This window comes from Gigantopelta aegis, chromosome 1 (genome assembly GCF_016097555.1).
Source record: "Gigantopelta aegis isolate Gae_Host chromosome 1, Gae_host_genome, whole genome shotgun sequence".
NCBI lineage: Eukaryota > Metazoa > Mollusca > Gastropoda > Neomphalida > Peltospiridae > Gigantopelta > Gigantopelta aegis.
This window is the reverse complement of record NC_054699.1, coordinates 41365290-41391273: the sequence shown is the minus strand read 5'-3', so window position 1 is coordinate 41391273 and position 25984 is coordinate 41365290. Positions and strand designations below refer to the sequence as shown.

Sequence of the window (25984 nt, the reverse complement as noted above, 5' to 3'; positions counted from 1 at the left end):
TGGGAAAGTGCATGTAAAAGATCCCTTGCTACTAATGGGAAAATGTAGAGGGATTTCCTCTGATAACTACGTGTCAGAATTACCAAATGTTTGACATCCAGTAGCCAATGATTAATTAATCAATGTGCTCTAGTGGTGTCATTAAACAAAACAAACTTCTTCTTAAATGATGGTGACATTTGCGACTAAACCAATTCGAGCCTTTCATAGTAAAAAATATACTGAAGTGGCATTAGAACAAAATACTCTTTTCTTTTCCAGCCACTTATCAAAAAAAAAAAAAATACTCGGTATAAATGTGTGTAGATGAACTCCGGGTTTGAATTGAAAACACGCTTATACATGTATCTTGTGTCCAGCAGGTTTCTTCTCTCAGTTTTATAACATGTGTTGGTTAAAATATGTTTGAAACATAATAAGAATGTGCTGGGGCATTAAAAAAATAAAATTCTGCTTTGAAATGAAGGTTTAATAAAAAATATAATACACATTGTTTTTAATTATCTTTCCACCCCCCTCCCGCCACTTCCCAACCAGTGCCCAGTGAAAAGTATTTCAAGGGCTGATATGTGGTGTCCTATCTGTGGGAAGGAAGGAAATGCTTTATTTAACGACACACTCAACACATTTTATTTACGGTTATATGGCGTCAGATATATGGTTAAGGACCACACAGATACTGAGACAGGAAACCTGCTGTCGCCACTTCATCAGTTACTCTTTTCGATTAGCAGCAAAGGATCTTTTGTATGCACTATCCCACAGACAGGGTAGTACATACCACAGCCTTTGATATGCTAGTCATGGTGCATTGGCTGGAACGATAAATAGCCCAATGGGCCCACCGACGGAGATCAATCCCAGACCTACTGCGCATAGAGCGAATACTTTACCACTGGGCTGTGTCCCTATCTGTGGGATGGGGAATATACAAGATCCCTTGATAGTAATGAAAAAATACTGCAGGTTTTTTTCCTGAAGACTATATGCCAGTGAATAAAATAAATCAAATTGCCCCAGTGGTGTCATTAAACAGTTTTTTCAAAACATCTTTCAACAAACACCTACTCATTGCTGACTAAATCATATTAGCAGACAAAATAAGATTAATTCTGTTTTTGGTGTATTTTCGGATGATGTGTGGGTTAAATCAGAAAGTAAGCCTAATAGGTTTCTCTCTTTTTCTTCTTCTTTTTTAATACATATACTATCTTTAAACAAATCTTGCTTTGAGTTATGTACACCAGTTTAATGGCTTTCATTTGTAGCCTGTTGTTAGTGATGTCTCATAGGGCCATCCATATATATAGAATACTAAACGAGCTTGCGTGAAATGAGTGAACAGTTTTGGTATCTGACAAGCGAAAGCGAGTCAGATACCAACACTGTTCACGAGTTTCATACAAATGGCATGAGAGGCAAGTTAGTTTAGAATTTTATTTATTACAAACCAACTGCAAAAAACTGCAACACAAAAGTAAGCAGATGTTGAGACTACTACATGTTATTTTTCTACGAATTGGGTCAGCAAGTGATCTACGTCACGCTCACGTCGCGCCAATATTACACTAGTTAGATATTGAGTGATTGTTATGACATGAGCAATATCTTACACTGGTGTATAATAAACTCTTGTTATCATCAGATGTTTTCTGTCCATCTCATATTTAGTCTCCTACCAGACCAACCAGAGCCGTCTTTCATTTTCATCCATCTGTCTGTCCATCTGCACTTATTTTTTTACAAACTGACATCGGTGGCATCGTAGTTAGGCCATTGGTCTACAGGCTGGTAGGTACTGGGTTTGGATCCGAGTCGAGGCATGGGATTTTTAATCCAGATACCGAATCCAAACCCAGAGTGAGTGCTCTGCTAGGCTCAATGGGTAGGTGCACCGACCAGTGATCCATAACTGGTTCAACAAAGGTCATGGTTTGTGCTATCCTGCCTGTGGGAAGCACAAATAAAAGATCCCTTGCTGCTAATCGGAAAGAGTAGCCCATGTAGTGGCGACAGCGGGTTTCCTCTCAAAATCTGTGTGGTCCATAACCATATGTCTGACGCCACATAACTGTAAAATAAAAAGTGTTGAGTGCGTCGTTAAATAAGACATTTCTTTCTTTCTTTTATTTTTTCACAAGGGAGCAGGGTTGAGTGCTTGCTTGAAGTGCTTGTGTTGCAGGATCAAACCACCTTGGTGGATCCATTCAACTGATTGGGTTTTTTCACATTCTGACCAGTGCACCACAACTGGTCAAAGGCTGTGGTATGTGCTTTCCTGTCTGTGGGAAAGTGCATATAAAAGATCCCTTTCTGCATTAGGAATATTGTAGCGGGTTTCCTCTGATAACTACGAGTCAAAATTACCAAATGTTTGACATCCAATAGCAGATGATTAATTAATCAATGTGCTCCAGGGGTGTCATTAAAAAAACATAAACTTCTTTTTTCTTTTTTTATTTGCCCATTTTTGACAGAGTTATGGTCCTTGAACTTAGGAGATAAAACATTTGTTGGCCTGGTTTGTATTGCTTTATATAACAACACCACTAGAGCACCTTGATTTATTAATCATCAGCTATTGAATGTCAAACATTTGGTAATTCTGACATATAGTCTTGGAAAGAAAACCTACTACATTTTTTTCATTAGTTACAAGGGAACTTTTATATGCACTTTCCCACAGACAGGATAGCACATACCACAGTCTTTGATATACCAGTCATGAGGCACTGGCTGAAAAAAGAAATGGTCCAATGTATAGGGGTGGGATGTAGCCCAGTAGTTACAGCGCTTGCTTGATGCACGGTTGGTGTGGGATCGATCCCCGTCAGTGGGCCCATTGGGCTATTTCTCGTTCCAGCCAGTGCACCATGACTGGTATATCAAAGGCCGTGGTATATACTACCCTGTCTGTAGGATGGTGCATATAAAAGATCCCTTGCTACTAATCGAAAAGAGTAGCCCATGAAGTGGCGACAGCAGGTTTCCTCTCTCAATATCTGTGTGGTCCTTTAACCATATGTCCGACGCCATATAACTGTAAATAAAATGTGTTGAGTACATTGTTAAATAAAATATTTCTTTCTTTCTAGTACTGTATATCAGGGAATAATATTTCAGAATTCGGAACCAGAAGTTAATTCACATGATTGTTTATGTCAGTTGTTTGCTTGTAATATTTATGAAGGAAGGAAATGTTTATTTAACGTAATATTTATAAAAGTCTTCTGGAAATTGCAATAATGATTGTTTCATTCGCTCACCCATTGCTTTCACAAATCTCTTTGTACATATCCTGTTTTTTGTGTAAAATTATTTCCTGAGAAAGGCTATAACACTGAAGCACAGTGGTTGGAATGGGATAAAATCCATCACATTAGTGGATTAGTTATGTAGTGTTATCGCCAAGGCAATCTGAAACCAATGCAATTGTTTGGCAGCTTTAGTTGAGTGGTGCACTATTTCTAAACAAACAAAACATATTTCAATACGTTTGCTTAGAAATTGAATGCATCCACATCAGTTATTGGAAATCACGCAACCTTGTGGTTTCCGTTCCGATGTTTTTATGAGAACCTCATTGAAAATGTCCTTCGCAATACCTGACAGAACATCCTAAACTAAATTTTAAAAAAACATTCCCTTTGTAGTTTAAAAGTACCCCTATTGTCTGTGTTGTGAAAACCCTATATTACTGTAACCTAATCTTGTTTTTACAGTCTCTCGAGTTTTGTTTAGGCTTGGTCAGGCCCTGCAACCTGTCGACATGGCAAAGTGGTTACGCCATCAGTCTTAAAGGCTGGTTGTTACTGGGTTCTAATCCCATTACTGGCTTCCTCTCAGAGCAAGGTTTTAATTAATGATTCAGTGAGTAGGTGTGTGACCACAACACTGACTTACTTCCCTCTCAATAACCAACTAACAACTAACCCACTCTCCTGGACAGACAGCCCAGATAGCTGAGGCGTGTGCCCAGGACAGCGTGCTTGAACCTTAATTGGAAATAAGCACGAAAATAAGTTGAAATAAGAATGAAAAATGTGTAAAACATTCATTTCTCTACTCGTTTTTTTGCTTGTGGTTTGCCATATTGCCTGTGGGTGTTTGTTAAATACTGGCCAAATAATGGAAATAGCCTGAAATAAGATTCTAAGATGTTTCAGTAATCGTGATATATTCGCGTTGGCTTCGTGGAAGAAGAAAGAATGTAAAAGAAATGGTGAGTCGTGAAAGAGTAGAGTTGGTCGTCTTTTGATGTGGGTGGGTGTGGACAAAGAAAAACATTACTTTCACTGTTTTCGTTCGTCTCAGATGGTTCCTGTTATGTTATCTACATGTACACATACAATGACAAAAACATATTACACACGCTGTTCAATTCTGCTGCCACATAATGCAGAATGTTTGGCCGATCTGTTGATTTAATTGGTGCAGTTGCTCTCACCTTTCTTGATCCTGTAATCAGATAATTATAAATGTCTTTGAACATGCACTCGCAAAAGAGAAAAGATCACACATTGAGGAGCTATAAGTATAAACAGTTTTATTCAACTTACTGTGCTAGCACAACAACAGTTAAAACATTTCAAAAATGCAGAACAACGTAGAACAATTTTCAAAGATGGATTTCTGGGGGCGAGATAACCTACCACTCCCATTTTGTATGGAGTATTATTAGTGTTGTCCTTGTTGTCCCTCACTGATAACAATACCAGTATTCCAGTACATGTATATAAGTACCCCAGATCTGGCTATTATTTATTAAAAGTCAAAAGTGCAAAGTGGCACATGTTGCTAACACTTTTACTCAGTCGGTCAAGTGCTCGCTTGAGGTGCTTGTGTCGCAGGAGTGAACCACCTCGGTGGATCCATTCAACTGATTGGGTTTTTTTCTTATTCCAACCAGTGCACTACAACTGGTCAAAGGTTGTGGTATGTACTTTCCTGTTTGTGGGAAAGTGCACATAAAAGATCCCTTGCTGCGTTAGGAAAAATGTAGTGGGTTTCCTTTGGTGACTACGAGTCAGAATTACCAAATGTTTGACATCCAATAGCCGATGATTCATTAATCAATGTGCTCCAGTGATGTTGTTAAACAAAAGAAAGATTTTAGTCTCTCTCTGTCTCTGTCTCTCTGTCTCTCTGTCTCTGTCTCTCTGTCTCTGTCTCTCTCTCTCTCTCTCTCTCTCTCTCTCTCTCTCTCTCTCTCTCTCTCTCTCTCTCTCTCTCTGTGTGTGTGTGTGTGTGTGTGTGTGTGTGTGTGTGTGTCTCTCTCTCTCTCTAAAGTGTCACAGTAGACACCATATACATGTAACTATAGTTTAAAATATTCTGAGGTGTCATTAGACAAAAATTCCTTTCCTTTCCATGCATTACGTTTTTAAAACAAATAATGATCTGGTGAGCCCATGATTTTGAGGATTTTCTCCAGCACTGCCAGCCTCAAGTTGATTAATTAAGACAGGTGTTGAACTATACACTTGCCCGTCAACACCCGAATAACTGAAAGTGTTAATTGTACCTTCAATGTGATGGCAGAATTCCATTCGTTACAGACCCATTGCACTTGTCGTTACTCAGCTTGCCATGCATCTCCAGCTATTATTTAAATAGAGAGGAAAATAAGACAAAAACGAATATACTCATGTGCAAAAATAAAGGAAACACAAGTAAAGTGTTGGTTTTGTTTAAAGACACCACTAGAGCACATTAATTTATTTATTTATTTATCAATGGCTATTGAATGTCAATCATTTGGTAATTACATTTGGTAATATAGTCTTAGAAAAGAAACCCACTACATTTTCCCATTAGTAGCAAGGGGTCTTTTATATGCACCATCCCACAGACAGGATAGTACATACCACAGCCTTTGATATACCTGTCGTGGTGTACTGGCTGCAATGAGAAATGGTCCCAGACCGACCGAGGATTGCCACTGGGCTACATCCCAGGCCCTGGAAACACAATAACAGCAAATATTGACTGCAACCAAAACCCTCATCCATAGAATGAGAAAACCCTCATCCATAGAATGAAAAAACCCTCATCCATAGAATGAGAAAACCCCTCATTCATAGAATGAAAAAAAACACTCATCAGATTTCAGATTTCAGATCATTTTTGACATGCCTATGTCCACTAAGGTTCAGGCATGTCCTCCCTCCCCCCCCTCCCCCTCTCTCTCTCTCTCTTCCTCCCCCCCCCCCCCCCCCCCCCCCCCCGGTCCAGTCTCTGGCATGGCCAGTGGTTGGACCAGGCGGGGAGAACCACTCATCCACTGTGAAGGATCTTTTATATGCATCATCCCACAGACAAGATAGCACATACCATGGCATTTTGGTATACCAGTCGTGGTGCACTGGCTGTAATGAGAAATAGCCCAATGGGTCCATGGACAGGAATCGATCCTAAATGCTCTTGTGGTGTTAGCTAAACCAAACCAACCTTAAGCCATCATCCCCCATTCATCCCTCAGTGATGCACCACATAACAAAACTAACTTTAAGCCATCATCCCCCATTCATCCCTCAGTGATGCACCACATAACAAAACCAATTTTAAGCCATCATCCCTCATTCATCCCTCAGTGATGCACGACATAACAAAACTGACTTTAAGCCATCATCCCTCATTCATCCCTCAGTGATGCACCACATAACAAAACCAACTTTAAGCCATCATCCCCCATTCATCCCTCAGTGATGCACCACATAACAAAACCAACTTTAAGCCATCATCCCTCATTCATCCCTCAGTGATGCACCACATAACAAAACCAACTTTAAGCCATCATCCCCCATTCATCCCTCAGTGATGCACCACATAAGTACAATAAAGCTGTCCTGGATGCTGTCAGGAGAAAATGCTGCTGCTTCCCCAAGTTGTATACACTTGTTTGTAAGACATTTTGAATAACACAGACCCATGTTGGTTTATTTAGCAACCTCAGTCTTTGTTTGCAGTGCCAGAAAGTTAAAGGCTACAAAAATAAACACTGTTTTGGCCAGACTTGTGAACAGGAGCTTCTAACAGTTTGGAATTGTTCAGAAATATGGCATACACATTATGAGTGCATGGAACAATTTACTGGTGTATTAAACACTATGTACATGTTCTTTTGAGAAGCCCAGACAGTGCTGCATTGACATATACATATACGCAGACCTTTAAGCCTGGACTCAAAGTCTATACTCTTAAGTCTGGATGTCAAAAGTTTGTTTTGTTTAACGACACCGCTAGAGCACATTGATATATATTAATCATCGGCTATTGGATGTCAAACATTTACTAATTTTGACATATAGTCTCGGAGAGGAAACCCGCTAAATTTTTTCATTAGTAGCAAGGTATCTTTTATATGCACCATCCCACTCCCAAAGGACAATACCAGACATAGTGCACTAGCTGGAATGAGAATTAGCCCAATGGGCCACCGATGGGGATCGATCCTAGGTGGACTGCGCATCAGGCAAGCACTTTACCACTGGGCTATGTCCCGCCCCCCAAAATTGGAAAGCAATTAATCACACCCTTAATTTTCACATTGAGGTCTATTGTCAGCAGGAGAGGTAAATTGGAATTTTGATCAGCCTGCAAGTACAGGTGTGTCTCAGGTGTGTCTCAGGTGTTTTAGTACTTAGTGATCAGTCTGCAGGTCACTGGGTGCTACACGGAGGTGTTCAGTGATTTGTTGGAATGAAGTGTTTCTTGGAATGTAGAGCAACACTTCAAAACAGGCCGAAATGCGGATAACAGCTAGTACTAAATACTCGGTGAAGTTACAAATTGCTAATTTTAAAACCAATTGGTGAATTTTTATTTTAATTTGACGAAATACTTTGTTGTAATGATATATATTTTATTTCAAAAGAAAATCTTAGTTTCTGGTGTTTTTGAAGTTTCATAGATAAATTGTCCAAAATGTTTGGTCATGGATGTATTCTGCGTTTTGTTTAACGATACCACTAGTGCACATTGGTTTATTAACCATCAGCTATCGGGAAAAAAAGAGGAAGTTTTGTTTGTTTTGTTTTGTTCAATGACACCACTAGAGCACATTGATTTATTAATCTTAGGCTATTGAAAAAAAGAAGAAGTTTTGTTTTGTTTAATGACACCACTAGAGCACATTGATTTAGTAATCTTAGGTTAATGAATGTCAAACATTTGGTAATTCTGACACATAATCTTTAGAGGGAAACCTGCTACATGGTTTCTATTAGTAGCAAGGGATCTTTTATTTGTTCTTTTTAACAGAGAGGACTGTACATACTATGGCCTTTGATGGACCAGTCATGGGACATTGGTTGGGATGTGGAAAACTGTCAGAATATACATAATTCTGCCCCGGATTGGGCCCCTCGTTTCCCAGAGACCAAATCCTGGGGTGGACATGCTCGAAACCTTCGTGGTATATGAGCATGCTAAAGAATAACGCACGCACGCATATACATAATCTTCAGAAGGAAACCTGCTACACTTTTTCCATTAGTAGCAAGGGGTCTTTTATATGTTCTGTGTAACAGAGGACTCCGTCAGAATGGTTCAACCCTATGTCCAAAGGATCTCCAGCGAGTGCTATATCGACTTAGCAAGATCCCACTCGACAACTGATTGAGAAGAAATAAAGTTTGTTTTGTTTAATGACACCACTAGAGCACATTGATTTATTAATCATCAGCTATTGGATGTCAATCACTTGGTAATTTTGACATATAGTCTTAGAAGGGAAACCTGCTGCATTTTTTCCCGTTAGTAGCAAGGGATCTTTTATATGCACCATCCCACAGACAGAATATCACATACCACAGAACAGACCAGATATCACATACCACAGACATGATACCACATATCACAGGATAGCACATACCATGGCCTTTGATGTACCAGTCATGGTGCACTAGCTGAAATGAGGGTAGACATAAGATGTGGAGTTAAAGGAAAAGGTATAGCAGGTTAATATATATATATATATATACACACACACACAAAGTGCTGAGGTATCATTCAGAAAACATTTCTTTCTTTTGCAACTGTTGGTAATTAAGTATAAAGTCGTATTGAATACTTATCTATTATTGGCCACTAAGTGGGCTTATTTTCCTTGTCTTTCGACCAGGTTACCATGACAGTCGCGTGAGTGCGTGGTTATGACATTTCCTAAGCGCGTTCAGCTAAATGGCTTGTTTACTGTAATTGGTGCATAATGGCATGATGTTGGTAAAACTGTCGTAATAATGATGCTGTTTGAAAATGAAATGTCGTCTGTAATGACATGTACATGCACGCAATTGCCACACGTAGACACACACAGTGTGGGAATAAATGGACTACTTGTGACCCTGACACCTGTTGGGGCTTTCAGAGGTGACGCTCGTAAAATATAACTTACTAGTTTGCAGGGACGGGATGTAGCCCAGTGGTGAAAGTGTTTGCTTGATGCGCGGTCAGTCTAGGATCGATCCCCGTCATTGGATCCATTGGACTATTTCTCGTTCCAGCCAGTGTTCCACAACGAAACTGGTGTAACAAAGACTGTGGTAGGTACTGTCCTGTCTGTGGGATGGTGCATATAAAAGATCCCTTGCTGCTAATCGAAAAGAGTAACCCATTACGTGGAGAAAGTGGGTTTCCTCTCTCAGTATCTGTGTGGTCCTTAACCATATGTCCGATGCCATATAACCGTAAATAAAATGTGTTGAGTGCAATATTGAGTTAAATAAACCATTTCCTTCCTTCCTTGTTTGGAACAGTTGGAGGTAGTCCTGTAGTAGTGGACTCACAAAAGTTTAATATGTCAGAATCCTCACTGAAGTGATTTGGTCACTATGACCACTGTCTGAAACCTGTTTCAGTGATTTGACCACTATCTGAAACCTGACTATTTTAGTGATTTGATCACTATCTGAAACCTAGCTATTTTAGTGATTTGATCACTATCTGAAACCTAGCTATTTTAGTGATTTGATCACTATCTGAAATCTGTTTCAGTGATTTGACCACTATGTAAAACCTGATTATTTCAATGATTTGACCACTATCTGAAACCTGACTATTTTAGTGATTTGATCACTATCTGAAACCTAGCTATTTTAGTGATTTGATCACTATCTGAAACCTAGCTATTTTAGTGATTTGATCACTATCTGAAATCTGTTTCAGTGATTTGACCACTATGTAAAACCTGATTATTTCAATGATTTGACCACTATCTGAAACCTGACTATTTTAGTGATTTGATCACTATCTGAAACCTAGCTATTTTAGTGATTTGATCACTATCTGAAACCTGTTTCAGTGATTTGACCAGTGTGAAATCTGCCTATTTCAGTGATTTGACCACTATGTAAAACCTGATTATTTCAATGATTTGACCACTATCTGAAACCTGACTATTTTAGTGATTTGATCACTATCTGAAACCTAGCTATTTTAGTGATTTGATCACTATCTGAAACCTGTTTCAGTGATTTGACCAGTGTGAAATCTGCCTATTTCAGTGATTTGACCACTATGTAAAACCTGATTATTTCAATGATTTGACCACTATCTGAAACCTGACTATTTCAGTGATTTGATCACTATCTGAAACCTAGCTATTTTAGTGATTTGATCACTATCTGAAACCTGTTTCAGTGATTTGACCAGTCTGAAATCTGCCTATTTCAGTGATTTGACCACTATGTAAAACCTCATTATTTCAATGATTTGACCACTATCTGAAACCTGACTATTTTAGTGATTTGATCACTATCTGAAACCTAGCTATTTTAGTGATTTGATCACTATCTGAAACCTGTTTCAATGATTTGACCACTATCTGAAACCTGACTATTTTAGTGATTTGATCACTATCTGAAACCTGACTATTTTAGTGATTTGTCTACTGTCTGAAATCTGCCTATTTCAGTGATTTGACCATTATGTAAAACCTGGCTATTTCAATGATTTGACCACTATCTGAAACCTAGCTATTTCAATGATTTGACCACTATCTGAAACCTGGCTATTTCAATGATTTGACCACTATCTGAAACCTAGCTATTTCAATGATTTGACCACTATCTGAAACCTAGCTATTTCAATGATTTGACCACTATGTAAAACCTGGCTATTTCAATGATTTGACCACTATCTGAAACCTGGCTATTTCAATGATTTGACCACTATGTAAAACCTGGCTATTTCAATGATTTGACCACTATCTGAAACCTGGCTATTTCAATGATTTGACCACTATCTGAAACCTAGCTATTTCAATGATTTGACCACTATGTAAAACCTGGCTATTTCAATGATTTGACCACTATCTGAAACCTGGCTATTTCAATGATTTGACCACTATCTGAAACCTGGCTATTTCAATGATTTGACCACTATCTGAAACCTAGCTATTTCAATGATTTGACCACTATGTAAAACCTGGCTATTTCAATGATTTGACCACTATCTGAAACCTGGCTATTTCAATGATTTGACCACTATGTAAAACCTGGCTATTTCAATGATTTGACCACTATCTGAAACCTGGTTATTTGACTGTTGCGTGAGATGAGATGTGGACGGAATCGCCGGCCTGCACTGAAACCAGCAGTGTTCCAAGTGGACGTTTGTTCTTCGCACATGTCAACTAAGCATAATCTCCAAATTTAACCAAACGCTAAACTGAGCTAATAACACAGAGGGGCTCTATCCCTCTTCAAACTGATGCCGCCGCAGCCTTTGTGTGGGAACATCGTGGAATAAAGCCAAGGCCGGGATCCTGCTTGATTGCCCAACCTGTAAGGAAAAAAGAAAGAAGTGTTTTATTTAACGACGCACTCAACACATTTTATTTACGGTTATATGGCGTCAGACATATGGTTAAGGACCACACAGATTTTGAGAGGAAACCCGCTGTCGCCACTACATGGGCTACTCTTCCGATTGGCAGCAAGGGATCTTTTATTTGCGCTTCCCACAGGCAGGATAGCACAAACCATGGCCTTTGTTGAACCAGTTATGGATCACTGGTCGGTGCAAGTGGTTTACACCTACCCATTGAGCCTTGCGGAGCACTCACTCAGGGTTTGGAGTCGGTATCTGGATTAAAAATCCCATGCCTCGACTGGGATACGAACCCAGTACCTATCAGCCTGTAGACCGATGGCCTGCCACGACGCCACCGAGGCCGGTAACCTGTAAGGATGTAACAAAAAAATAATCTTAATAATAGTAGTACTAATAATTACTGCCCTCAGTGGCTCAGTGGTTAGTTAGGCTGTTCATTTTAAGGCTGGTAGGTTCTGAGTTCAAATCCCAGAACAACCCAGAAAGAATTGTTTTATTTTGTGACATATGTATCATACATTATTATCCACGGTTATTTAGCAGTGGATATAAAGGAAATGTTTTATTTAACGACACACTCCAAACATTATATTTATGGTTATATGGCATCAGACATATGGTTAAGAACCACACAGATATATATATAGACAGGAAACCCGCTGTCCCCACTTCATGGGCTACTCTTTTTGATTAGCAGCAAGAGATCTTTTATGTGCACCATCCCACAGACAGGATAGTACATACCACGGCCTTTTTTACACCAGTTGTAGTCCAATGGGTCCACTGACGGGGATCGATCCTAGATCGACCGCGCACCGAGCATCCCAGCCCCTGAAGATTCAAATGTTAAAGATTTGAGAGCTTATTCCCCAACTAGTGTCTGGGTTTTCGCCTTCTGGTTGAACATTCTAATTTACCTCTATTGTGGGTGAGAAATCGTTAAATCCCGGCATTGTGTCCGTCCACTATTTTATGCTGGGGAGGCACAAAGCTCCAACATGAAGATTAATCGTGTCGGTCTGTTCCCCAACATAAAGTTCTTTGAGTGAGGTTTATAAATACTGTATTAGTAATGAAATATTCAGCCGGCCAACTTGAAACGACTCACAAGTGACCATGTATTGTTTCCTACATCAAATATTCATGCATGCGAGTTGTGTGAGGCAGTCAATGAGAATGTGTAGACGTTGAAAAGACGTCGCTGTGTGTGTGTGTGTATGTATTATGTGTGTAAGAAATTAGATTGGAATAGGATAGGAAGTGTAGACGATTAAATTTCTCAATGAATTCCAACACCAGACTCCTGGGAGGTAGTTTATATGTGTTGTTTATTACTGGTTCGAGCTGGAATCAGTTGTACTAAATATGGTTTAACAAGAGGTGGAATTAAACAAAGTTCTTACAAAATAATGGTGATTAAGTACTGTTTGAAGTTTAATGGCACTCATAAAAAAATAAGAAAGTAATTTTTAATTTCCCTTTCCATCTTGAAGAAATCTATATTAGGGAGATGGAAAAATCAAGCTTTTAAAGTTTTAAATCCCATTAACATCAAACAGTAGTCTGAGGAAAAATGCATCACCGTGATGGACTTTTCCCATTCCAACCACTGTTTTATTGGTATATCCCACTGCAATGTTAAAGTTTAAAGTTTATTTTGTTTAACGATACTACTAGTGCACATTGATTTATTAATCATCAGCTATTGTAATTTTAACATATAGTCTAAGAGAGGAAACCCGCTACATTTTTCCATTAGTAGCAAGGGATTTTTTATATGCACCATCCCACAGACAGGATAGCACATACCACGGCCTTTGATATACTAGTCATGGTGCATTGTCTGAAACTACCGGCTTCGGTGGCGTCGTGGCAGGCCATCGGTCTACAGGCTGGTAGTTACTGGGTTCGGATCCCAGTCGAGGCATGGAATTTTTAATCCCGATACCGACTCCAAACCCTGAGTGAGTGCCCCGCAAGGCTCAATGGGTAGGTGTAAACCACTTGCACCGACCAGTGATCCATAACTGGTTCAGCAAAGGCCATGGTTTGTGCTATCCTGCCTGTGGGAAGCGCAAATAAAAGATCCCTTGCTGCCTGTCGTAAAAGAGTATGTGGCGACAGCGGGTTTCCTCTAAAAAAATCTGTGTGGTCCTTAACCATATGTCTGACGCCATATAACCGTAAATAAAATGTGTTGAGTGCGTCGTTAAATAAAACACTTCTTTCTTTCTTTCTTTTTTTTTGTCTGAAACTAAAAATAGCCCAATGGGTCCACTGACAGGCCTCAATCCCAGATATATTGCACATCATGTGAGCACTTTACTACTGGGCTACATCCCACACCTTGGCAGGAAATAGGAAACAGGCCTAAACATGTAGATAACTGCCTTTTGTGATCATAAAAATGTCTTCTTAGATATGCTTTCCTGACTTATCTCTAGTCTGGACTTAAGAATCACATGCACACACACACACACAAAAACACTCTCTCTCTCTCTCTCTCTCTCTCTCTCTCTCTCTCTCTCTCTCTGTCTGTCTGTCTGTCTGTCTGTCTGTCTGTCTGTCTGTCTGTCTGTCTGTCTGTCTCTCTCTCTCTCTCTCTCTCTCTCTCTCTCTCTCTCTCTCTCTCTCTCTCTCTCTCTCTCTCTCTCTCTCTCTCTCTCTCTCTCTCTCTCTCTCTCCCTCCCTCCCTCTCCCCCTCACTCCCTCTCTCTCTCCCTCTCTCCCTCCATCCCTGCCTCCCTCTTGCCTCTTCCTTGCTCCCTCTCTCTTTCTTTCTCTCTATCTATCTATCTCAAGTATTATGTACCACTTGATATAAGAAATGATTATTTTAGCATTTTTGGAACATCAGAAGTTCTAAGCAATGTGTGTTTAAGATAGCAAACTGGAGGTGGTTGTTCGGAAACAGTATATGTTACCTGGTATGGCTGTTGTGCTTTGTTTATAGACTGGAATTAACTGGTCTCAAGGTGTTTGTCTACAGGTTAAAGTGTGTTCATTTATCACCTGATATTGTCCACACTTGGCCACTTACCAGGTGTAAATGTCATCAACTGGTGAAGGCCAGTTCATAATTCATAATCGGTATACACGTGTGCTTTTAGTAGTAATGCACTCGTGTTAATTAGTGTTATGTCATGTATCATTTTTTAATTTGTTAACCAAAAGAATGTTTTAGTTTAATGACACTCCAGTGTATTTCATCCTGCAACCACTATTGCTATTGACAGATTATAATGACTGATTAAAGCAAAGTCATAAACGTATACTAGCAGATTATGATGTCACACACACAGCTACATTACAAGGTTGTTCGTGTGACCTCTAGGTCATCGTACAATGTAGCTGAATTAGCAGAAATTAAAGCCTTTTCCCAGAATTTTTATGGTCTGCAGGATGAAGGTAATAACTAGTTAATGACGTAGGGTATCGGCTTTATCCTGTTCAGGCTGAATGAGAAATTCCACTCGGCAAGCCTTGAATGAGAAATTCCTCTGGCAAGCCTTGAATGAGAAATTCCACCCGGCAAGCCTTGAATGAGAAATTCCTCCGGCAAGCCTTGAATGAGAAATTCCACCCGGCAAGCCTTGAATGAGAAATTCCACCCGGCAAGCCTTGAATGAGAAATTCCACCCGGCAAGCCTTGAATGAGAAATTCCTCCGGCAAGCCTTGAATGAGAAATTCCACCTGGCAAGCCTTGAATGAGAAATTCCACCTGGCAAGCCTTGAATGAGAAATTCCACCCGGCAAGCCTTGAATGAGAAATTCCTCTGGCAAGCCTTGAATGAGAAATTCCACCCGGCAAGCCTTGAATGAGAAATTCCTCCGGCAAGCCTTGAATGAGAAATTCCACCCGGCAAGCTTTGAATGAGAAATTCCACCCGGCAAGCCTTGAATGAGAAATTCCACCTGGCAAGCCTTGAATGAGAAATTCCTCCGGCAAGCCTTTGTGGAATTGTCCATTCTTACTTTCACAGGATATCTTACGTCATTAACTAGTTCTCTAACTCTGTGTTAACTGCGGGTGTGGATAATTTTCGACTTGCTTCCATCAAAGAAGGAGCTGCATGCAGCCCAGTCAATGTAGGATCAATCCCTGTCAGTGGACACATTGGGCTTTTTCTCGTTCCAGCCATCCAGCCAATGCACCACGACTGGTATATCAAAGGCCATGGTATGTGATTTCTTGTCTATAGGATGGTGCATATGAAAGATCCCTTGCTGCTAATCAAAAAGAATAGCCCATGAAGTGTCGACAGTGGGTTTCCTCCCTCAATATCTATGTGGTCCTCAACCATATGTCCAACGCCATATAACCATAAATAAAATGTGTTGAGTGCATCGTTAAATAAACCATTTTCTTCCTTCATTCGTTCCAGCCAGTGCACCATGACTGGTATATCCGAGGCGGTGGTATGTGCTATCCTGTGTGTGGGATGTTGTATATAAAAGATCACTTACTACTAATGGAATAGTGCAGCAGGTGTCCTCACTAAGACTATATGTCAAAATTACCCAGTGTTTGACATCCAATAGCCAATGATTGATAAATCAATATGCTCCAGTTAAACAAAACAAACTGATTAGTTAATTTAGTAAAGCACAAGTAAAACTCACCTGGTGGACACTTTATGGGATTGGTTTATTCCAGTCCCAACCGGTACCCCCAGGACTGGTATACATGTATCAAATGGCATGGTGTGTCCTGTCCTTTATATGGAAAAAATGCATATAAAAATCACTTGCTGCTAATGGAAAAAATTTAGCGGGTTTCCTCTCTAAGATGGGCAGGATGTAGCTCAGTGGTAAAGTGTTCTCTTGATGCATGGTCAGTCTAGGATCAATCCCTGTCGGTGGACCCATTGGACTATTTCTTTCTTCCAGCCAGTTCTTTCACAACTGGTGTAATAAAGGCAGTGGTATATACTGTCCTGTTTGTGGGATGGTACACATAAAAGATCCCTTGCTGCTAATCGAAAAGAGTAGTTCATGAAGTGGCGACAGCGGGTTTCCTCTCTCAATATCTGTGTGGCCCTTAACCACATATCTGATGCCATATAACTGTAAATAAAATGTGTTGAGTGCATCGTTAAATAAAACATTTCTTCCTTTCTTCCTTCCATATAACCGTAAATAAAATGTGTTGAGTGCATCGTTAAATAAAACATTTCCTTCCTTCCTTCCTTCCTTCCTCTCTGTTCAAACAACTAGTAGAAGATGTGCTGTTACCATATTTTAAGTGAACGATAAGAAACACTTCACAGATGAAATTAAGGTTTGCGTAAACGAACCAGCATGATCAGGCACCTCGGATGTCAAGGACTGTAACTTGGTGTTTAAAAATTATGTGTGCAGATCGTGTTTTACTCATTATGTAGACATGTTTTAAAACAACTTATAAGATATATGTTATCTATAAGGGCCACATATGTAGTATTCTCTATAACCGAAGGAAAATGTGCCTGTGCAATCAACATTTGATACATCTGCCTTGAGAATTAATTTGCTGGAAGCGCCATAAGGAAAATAAATAGTGTACAGTGAGATTCTTGTATTTTTTGTAGTCCCCTGCTGGTCTAACCGGAGGGCACTATAGCTTTCATCTCCGACCTGTCTGTCTGTCTGGCTGTCTGTCTGTCTGGCTGTCTGTCTGTCTGGCTGTCTGTCTGGCTGTCTGGCTGTCTGTCTGGCTGTCTGTCTGGCTGGCTGTCTGTCTGGCTGTCTGTCTGTCTGGCTGTCTGTCTGGCTGTCTGTCTGTCTGGCTGTCTGTCTGGCTGTCTGTCTGTCTGTCTGTCTGGCTGTCTGGCTGGCTGGCTGTCTGGCTGGCTGTCTGTCTGGCTGTCTGTCTGTCTGGCTGTCTGTCTGGCTGTCTGGCTGTCTGGCTGTCTGTCTGGCTGTCTGGCTGGCTGGCTGGCTGTCTGTCTGGCTGGCTGGCTGGCTGGCTGGCTGGCTGGCTGTCTGGCTGTCTGTCTGGCTGTCTGTCTGGCTGGCTGGCTGTCTGTCTGGCTGTCTGTCTGGCTGGCTGGCTGGCTGGCTGGCTGGCTGGCCCACATATAGTTTTATAGATGTGGGGTTTTTTGCATTGCCTCAAGATATTGAGCTGAAATTGTGTGTATAGCTTTATCATGTACTGTTACAGATCAGGTTTAACTTTGATGGTGATTCACCTTTTTTGATGGCCCTTGAATTTACGAGATACACAAATTTGTAGGGGACATGCATTGCTTTAGCACTACTCTGAGAAAATGTTTTGAAAAGGAAGATTTGATATACTGTACATACTGTATATACTGTACATACTGTATATACAGTACATACTGTACATACTGTATATACTGTACATACTGTACATGCTGTACATGCTGTACATGCTGTATATACTGTACATACTGTATATACAGTACATACTGTACATACTGTACATACTGTATATACTGTACATACTGTACATGCTGTACCTGAGAAACATTGGTGGGAAAATACACTTGTCTTATAGCTTTGGCACTTCATAGTACTGTTACAGATCTTTTGAAGGTGGTGGACATAGTTTAGTACTCGCTTGATGCACAGTGTCTAGGATGATCCACTATGGTGGTTTAGTAGTAAAGACTGGCCCTTGTCTAGGATTTACGACATACTAGTAGTAAAGTATTTGTGCACAGTCGGTCTAGGATGGTGGTGGACATAGCCTAGTGTAAATACTCGCTTGATAGTCGGTCTAGGATTGATCCACTGGTGGACATAGCCTAGTAGTAAAGTGAGCAAAATCCACTGTTGGACAAAGGAAGTACTCGCTTGATGCACAGTGTCTAGGATTGATCCACTGTGGTGGACATACTGTAGTAAATACTGTGCACAGTCGGTCTAGGATTGATCCACTATGGTGGTGGACATAGCCTAGTAGTAAAGTATACTGATCCACTATGGTGGTGGACATAGCCTAGTAGTAAAGTACTCGCTTGATGCACATACTGTACATACTTGTAGGATTGATCCACTGAAGATGCACAGAGAACTATGGTGGACACATTGGAATGTAGGAAAGTACTCGCTTAGAAGTCTTATCACGGGGCTTGATCTCATGACCTGTGGCACTTCATGTAGATGATGGCTGTTAGCTGACTTCCAATCTTTTGAAGGTGGTGGACATAGCCTAGTAGTAAAGTACTCGCTTGATGCACAGTCGGTCTAGGATTGATCCACTATGGTGGTGGACATAGCCTAGTAGTAAAGTACTCGCTTGATGCACAGTCGGTCATTGATCCACTGTGGTGGACATAGCCAGTCGGTCTAGGATTGATCCACTGTGGTGGTGGACATAGCCTAGTAGTAAAGTACTCGCTTGATGCACAGTCGGTCTAGGATTGATCCACTGTGGTGGACATAGCCTAGTAGTAAAGTACTCGCTTGATGCACAGTCGGTCTAGGATTGATCCACTGTGGTGGTGGACATAGCCTAGTAGTAAAGTACTCGCTTGATGCACAGTCGGTCTAGGATTGATCCACTGTGGTGGACATAGCCTAGTAGTAAAGTACTCGCTTGATGCACAGTCGGTCTAGGATTGATCCACTGTGGTGGTGGACATAGCCTAGTAGTAAAGTACTCGCTTGATGCACAGTCGGTCTAGGATTGATGCACAGTCGGTCTAGGATTGATCCACTGTGGTGGTGGACCTATTCGACTGTTTCTCATTCCTGCCAGTGCACCACGACTACTATATATGAAAGGCTGTGGTAGTTGCTATATGTGGTATGGTCTCTGGTATGGTGCCTATAAAAGACCCCTTGCTATTAATGGAAAAAATGTAGTAGGTTTCCTCTCTGAGACTATAATGTGAAAATACCCAATGATTAATAACTCCATGTGCTCTAGAGGAGTCATTGAATAAACAAAAACTTTAACTTTAATACACTGTACATGAAGATAATCATAGAGAATACATTGGAATAATGGGGAAATACCCCAAAGAGTCTCATCGCAGGGCTTGATCCCGCAATCTGTGGCATCTTATGTTGATGATGAAACCGGCCTCGGTGGCATCGTGGTTAAGCCATCGGTCTACAGGCTGGTAGGTACTGGGTTCGGATTCCAGTCGAGGCATGTGATTTTTAATCCAGATACCGACTCCAAACCCTGAGTGAGTGCTCCGCAAGGCTCAACGGGTAGGTGTAAACCACTTGCACCGACCAGTGATCCATAACTGGTTAAAAAAAGGCCATGGTTTGTGCTGTCCTGCCTGTGGGAAACGCAAATAAAAGATCCCTTGCTGCTAATCAGAAAGAGTAGCCCATGTTGTGGTGACAGCGGGTTTCCTCTCAAAATCTATGTGGTCCTTAACCATATGTCTGATGCCATATAACTGTAAATAAAATGTGTTGAGTGCGTCGTTAAATAAAACCTTTCTTTCTCATGTGGATGATGACTGTCGGTGAAATGAAGCTGACTTCCAGTCTTTTGAAGTGTGTGTTAATTAACTCATCTTAGTGAGATTTTCAAAGCCTCACCCTGGCAGTTGGTTGTGTCGTTCTTCATCCTGCCAGGAGCATCCTCCTGGGAAATTGTCTGCAAATTTATTCCTTCCATCTCCTTTTGCTGTTTAACCCTTCTGACAGCAACCTGCCTTTCATGTTGTTGTACAGGCGCAATCTCGCTGATAGCAATAAATCTCCAGTTATCTGCCCCTATCTGCACCTCTCCAACCACTGAAGGGCTGTAAATCAGAGGCCCTGGTTAGGTGTGAAGTCACGTGCTTTATGGTGATTTGAATGTCAATGAACATGTCTATGATGGTCAGTCCAATGTGTAGTGGTAAAAATCCAGCAAATTGTCTTATTAATGGAAAAGGGAAATAATTTTTGGGGGGGTTTAACCACACCTGAGAATAGTGTTGACAATTGGTTGAAAATTTTCATCAATCTTTTTATTTATTTATTTTAACTTATTTCCAATTAAGGTTCAAGCATGCTGTCCTGGGCACACACCTCAGCTATCTGGGCTGTCTGTCCAGGAAAGTGGGTTAGTTGTTAATGGTTAGTGAGAGAGAAGAGGGTGTAGTGGTCTTACACCTGCCCATTGAGTTGTTAAAACTCTCTCTGGGTGGGAGCCGTTAGCGGTCTGCGAACCCAGTACCTACCTGATGTTAGATAGCTTAACCACAACACCACTGAGGCTGGTCATCGATCATTGGATTTAATCGGTTGGCACCAGCTAATCAACTTTCAATACACAATCAGAATTAGAATTATATGAACAGGAAATTGATTGAATTATAAGGACCAGGCACCGGTGTGTATTGTCATGAATGGATCCTAAAAATGGCTAATTTTACCTTCAACTATTTAATATCTTTTTTTTTTCTTTATGTACACATGACAGCAAACTCCAACTACATTATCTAAACTGGAGGAACAATTACAGTTAACATTTTCCCACACAATCCATTAAAGATATTCATACTCGATCATCACATCGGTAGAGTCAAAACAATCAGTTTTCAATTATAATCGATCATTGGAACACCACTACCTAGCTCATTTTAAACTATGGCTTTCGGTGTTTAGCATGTTGTTAATTCAACATTTGGCTCTTAGTTAGAAAGAGAGGAAACCTGCTGCACCACAGACGTGTGCTACAAAAGCTTGTTCTGAATGGGGGGAGGGGGGGCGGGATGTAGCTCAGTGGTAAAGCGCTCTCTTGATGTGTGATCGGTCTTGGATCGATCCCCATCAGTGGGCCCATTGGGCTATTTCTTGTTCCAGCCAGTGCACCATGACTGGTATATTAAGGGCTGTGGCATGTGCTATCCTGCCTGTGGGATGGTACATATTAAAGATCCCTTGCTACTAACGGGAAAATGTAGCAGGTTTCCTCTTCAAGACTATATATCAGAATTAGCTTATTATGTTTGGTATCCAATAGCTGATGATTATTAAATCAGTGTGCTGTAGTGGTGTCATTAAACAAGACAAACTTCTTCTATACTATATATGCCATGGTGTTTTGTGTGCCAGTCATGGGTCATTAGTTGGGATGGGAAAAACCCAAGTCTGCCGAGTCCTGTATGTACTTATATTGTACCCTTTGGTGGTAGTTATAGCTCTTTATACACATGTAAGTATATCATAAGTTTGTTTTTTGTTTAACGACACCATTAATAATTGGCTATTGGATGTCAAACATTTGGTAATTCTGACACATAGTCGTCAGAGGAAACCCGCTACATTTTTATATGCACTTTCCCACAGACAGAGAAGCACATACCTATGACCATAATGTGTGGTGCACTGGTTGGAACAAGACAAAACCCAGTCAGTTGAATGGATTCACTGAAGTGGTTCAATCCTGCGATGCAAGCACGTCAAATGAGCACTCAACCGACTGAGCTAAATCTAGCCCCATATATTATAAATGCAAAGATTGCTGTTGAAATTAAGACTTCTGTGTTGCCCTTCCACCCCAGAGTTGGTCACTGGCGATGTCAGAGGCTAAGTCCGGGGTGGGCATGCCTGAACCTTCAGGATATGGGTAGGTAAAAGGAGTTCCCTTCCTTCCCTTCAGTTCTGAGGTCGGTGTTAATGGACGCCTTATCTTGAGGCAAAGTTGCACTGTCAGCAACAACCACAGCTATTTCTGTACCTTTTATTTGCTAGGAGTAAGAAAAAAAGAAAGTCTTTTGATGAATTAATTTTCCCAGTATCAAGTGCAGTGGGATTTGGGCTTTAAAACAGAAAATCTGTATCATATCTTTGATTGAGCTGGCTCCTTTGGGACGGAGAAAAATTACACAAACAAATTATAAGGAAATGGAAAGAAAACACTAAAGATATCTGACCACTGAAGGGTATCATTGACCGGATGGTGCGTGACTGTTTTTCTCATTAATTGATCTTTGAAGCGTGTGGGTCCTTATTGCTTTGTCTTCGGACTGATGAATCAGCATGTAATTTGCATATTTGACACTGTTAATGAGGTGTAATGAGTATCCAGGGACAACACTGCACTGATATTTTGTACCGAAGAAATTCTTCTTTCCAGAGATTTCATTCAATCAAGGTGTTAGTGTGACTAACAGAGAAAAAATGTATTTGTTGAGACCTTTGTCCCCATTGTCTCTCCATCAAAGGACAACAGTGCGCTGATTTTGTATTGCGAAAATTCCTCTTTCTAGGGAGTTCATACAATTAGGGTGTTAGTGTGACTAACTGAGAGAGAAAAAAAGTGTGGATTGAGACCTCTCCTGCTACTTCCACATATCACAAGTAATTTGCTGTAATTCATTTGAGCAGAAAAGAACAAAAAAATCTGACATGTTGGGGAAATGGAAAACCCAATTACATTTCCATGTTGCTTGCTGTAGCAAGAATAATTTAAATTGTTTATGCTTGGTTTCCATATGAAACTCAACAACTGTGTTGTGAGTGAATTTGACAGGCGGGAAAATAAGTATAGCTGGCTGAGTTCGCTTTGAGCAATATTTACTCAATCAGAGTAAACAAGCAAATACTTGAACACTTGGACTACACAAAGAGAATCTTATATAAAGATTTCTCTGTGTATCGTTTTTTTTTTTTTTTTTGGTCTTTGTGTGTGAAACAAGACTTAGTTCAGTGGGTAAACTGTTAGCCTGATATGCTATATCGGATGTTCCTAAGATTGAATCACCATCAGTGAAAGCATATTACAAAATCATGCTTTCTGCCAGAGGGTACAAAGGGTAAAATTACGTCTCCTAAAATCGTAGAAATTAATGGATACATTTTTTTTTTAGATATATGTAGATGACAGTAAGAGAACTGGGGCCTAATTCACTAAACTCTCGCAACTTTGCGATGTCACAGTGCAATGCTAAAAGACTTGCAAAGAGGATGTTTTGATGTCTAGCAGAGCCTAAGAGACCTTTGTGAATCAGGCCCCTAGTGCTTATAAAAGTTTTAGTCTAGACTTGAGACTAATAGAGTGAATGAATGAATGAATGAATGAATGAATGAATGAATGAATGAATGAATGAATGAATGAATGTCAAACTGTGGTAATGCAAACAAATAAAGTGATGATAAACATCAATATAACAATTCAAGATTGAAATAAAAACAGTGTAAAGAACTGTGCAAAAATACAAATATCACAGATAGATAGATACTGACTTTTACTCTAAATTTCAATTGTGCTGTATTGGCCATTCTCAAAGAGAATGTTACACCCCTGCACCACGGTGAGGTTACAGCACGCGCAGAGGTGAGACTAATAGAGTCTGAGACACTAATGTCATGACAATGCAATACAATTTGTATGCGTGTGACGTCATTAGAGATCGAGTCTGGACTCTAAAAGTTTTATAAACACAGGCCCAGCTGTTTAAAATTTGTCTTAGTACATGAAATGCAGTCCAATTTTAATGGATTTCAAACCCATAATCACCTAATAGAGGCACTTACAGTCTGTTTTGTTTCTATTACGTACCCTCAAATTACTTTCTGACAGAAAGCCTGAAAATAAATAATTAATAATATTATATTCGAAACTAGCAGAATGGACACTGGCGTCAACATTACAAGACATTAAAATGGTTTCCTTGTATTTTTCAAGCATATGTACTTAGTATAGGCATGAAATATTTAAATGTTGTATTTTTAAATTTTTCAAATACATGTGCATAGTACTGACATCAAAGATTTAAGTGTTGTTTGTTGTATTTTTTAAATACATGCCCTGACATCAAATATTTAAATGTATTTTTCAAATACAGTAAAGTACTCCCATAACGAACTGGAAGGGACCATGATGGTTAGTTCGTTATAGCAGTAGTTTGTTGTACACATTTGCATAAGTTGGTTATTAATGTACAGGGAGATAAAATGGGACTTTACGATCAGTTCGTTCTATGCCGTAGTTCGTTATAAGTGTACTTCACTGTACATGCACTGACATTAAACATTTAAATGTTGTTGTCGTATTTTTCAAATACATACACTGACATCAAACATGTAAGAGGCGGGACGTAGCCCAGTGGTACAGCACTCGCTCAATGCGCGGTCGGTGTGGAATCGATCCCTGTTGGTGGACCCATTGGGCTATTTCTCATTCCAGCTAGTGCCCCTCGACTGGTATATCAAAGGCTGTGGTATGTGCTACCCTGTCTGTGGGATGGTGCATATAAAAGATCCCTTGCTGCTTATCGAAAAGAGTAGCCCATGAAGTGGCGACAGCGGGTTTCCTCTCTCAATATCTGTGTGGTCCTTAACCATATGTCTGATGCCATTTAACCGTAAATAAAATGTGTTGAGTGCGTCGTTAAATAAAACATTTCCTTCCTTCAAGCATTTAAGTGTTGTTGTATTTTTCAGGTACATGTACGTTGTCCCAGCGTCCAACTTCATCAGCCAGGCAAAGGAGAACCGGGAGGTGAAAGTTTCGCTGATTGCCGACTTCAAGCTGCTGCAGACCAAGGAGAAACTCATGCACATGCGCAAGGTAAATCTCCAATAGTCTTATTCAACTTACTGTGCTAGCACAACAACTATGCTATATAAATCTATATATATAAATATATATATATATCAGAGCACCACACATACATATGGGCTACAGATGATTATCTGATTTGTTCTGACTAATTTGTAATGTTTATTTGAACAGCTTAGCAACCTAACAATGAGTTTGTTGTGTATACCACCAAATCAAATCCCATAGATGGCCATAGTAACATGTGTGGCTAAAACTCATACCTGCAGCGTATCAATTGACTAATATACCACGGATATAGATACTACCACCCTTCACCTTTAAAGTAAATCAGAAAAAATTGGGGGTTAAGCTGTTCATTTCAGAGATAAGGGGTAGTGTCTTATGACTAGTTCTGTACAAAATATTAGTACTTTTTTTTTACAGGTACCCCATACATGTTTCAAGCACAAGGCTACTTGACACAGTGGTACTCGCTAAAATAAAATTGCATACATTTTTTTGCCCTGATGAAACTTTTTTTCTTCTTTTTTTTGACAACAAACACACTCACATTTATAATCAATGTCAGGACTTGTGGTTTTAACTGCTCTATCAAACATTTGGTGCTCCTTGAACTTTGACCCAGCTAGAAGTTATTTGCTTTAGTGTACTACCTTTAATAAAAAAAGAAAAGAAAA

At 40.1% G+C, this 25984-nt stretch overlaps 1 protein-coding gene across 1 annotated transcript in view; it reads left to right on the top strand.

The window, feature by feature from the left end:
• LOC121375098 (glypican-5-like) overlaps positions 1-25984 on the top strand; it is a 126776-nt gene that overhangs the window by 81552 nt on the left and 19240 nt on the right. The window contains exon 5 of the mRNA XM_041502339.1: positions 25187-25313. Within this exon, the coding sequence (XP_041358273.1) occupies positions 25187-25313 (127 nt within the window). The remainder of the gene's footprint in view (positions 1-25186; positions 25314-25984) is intronic.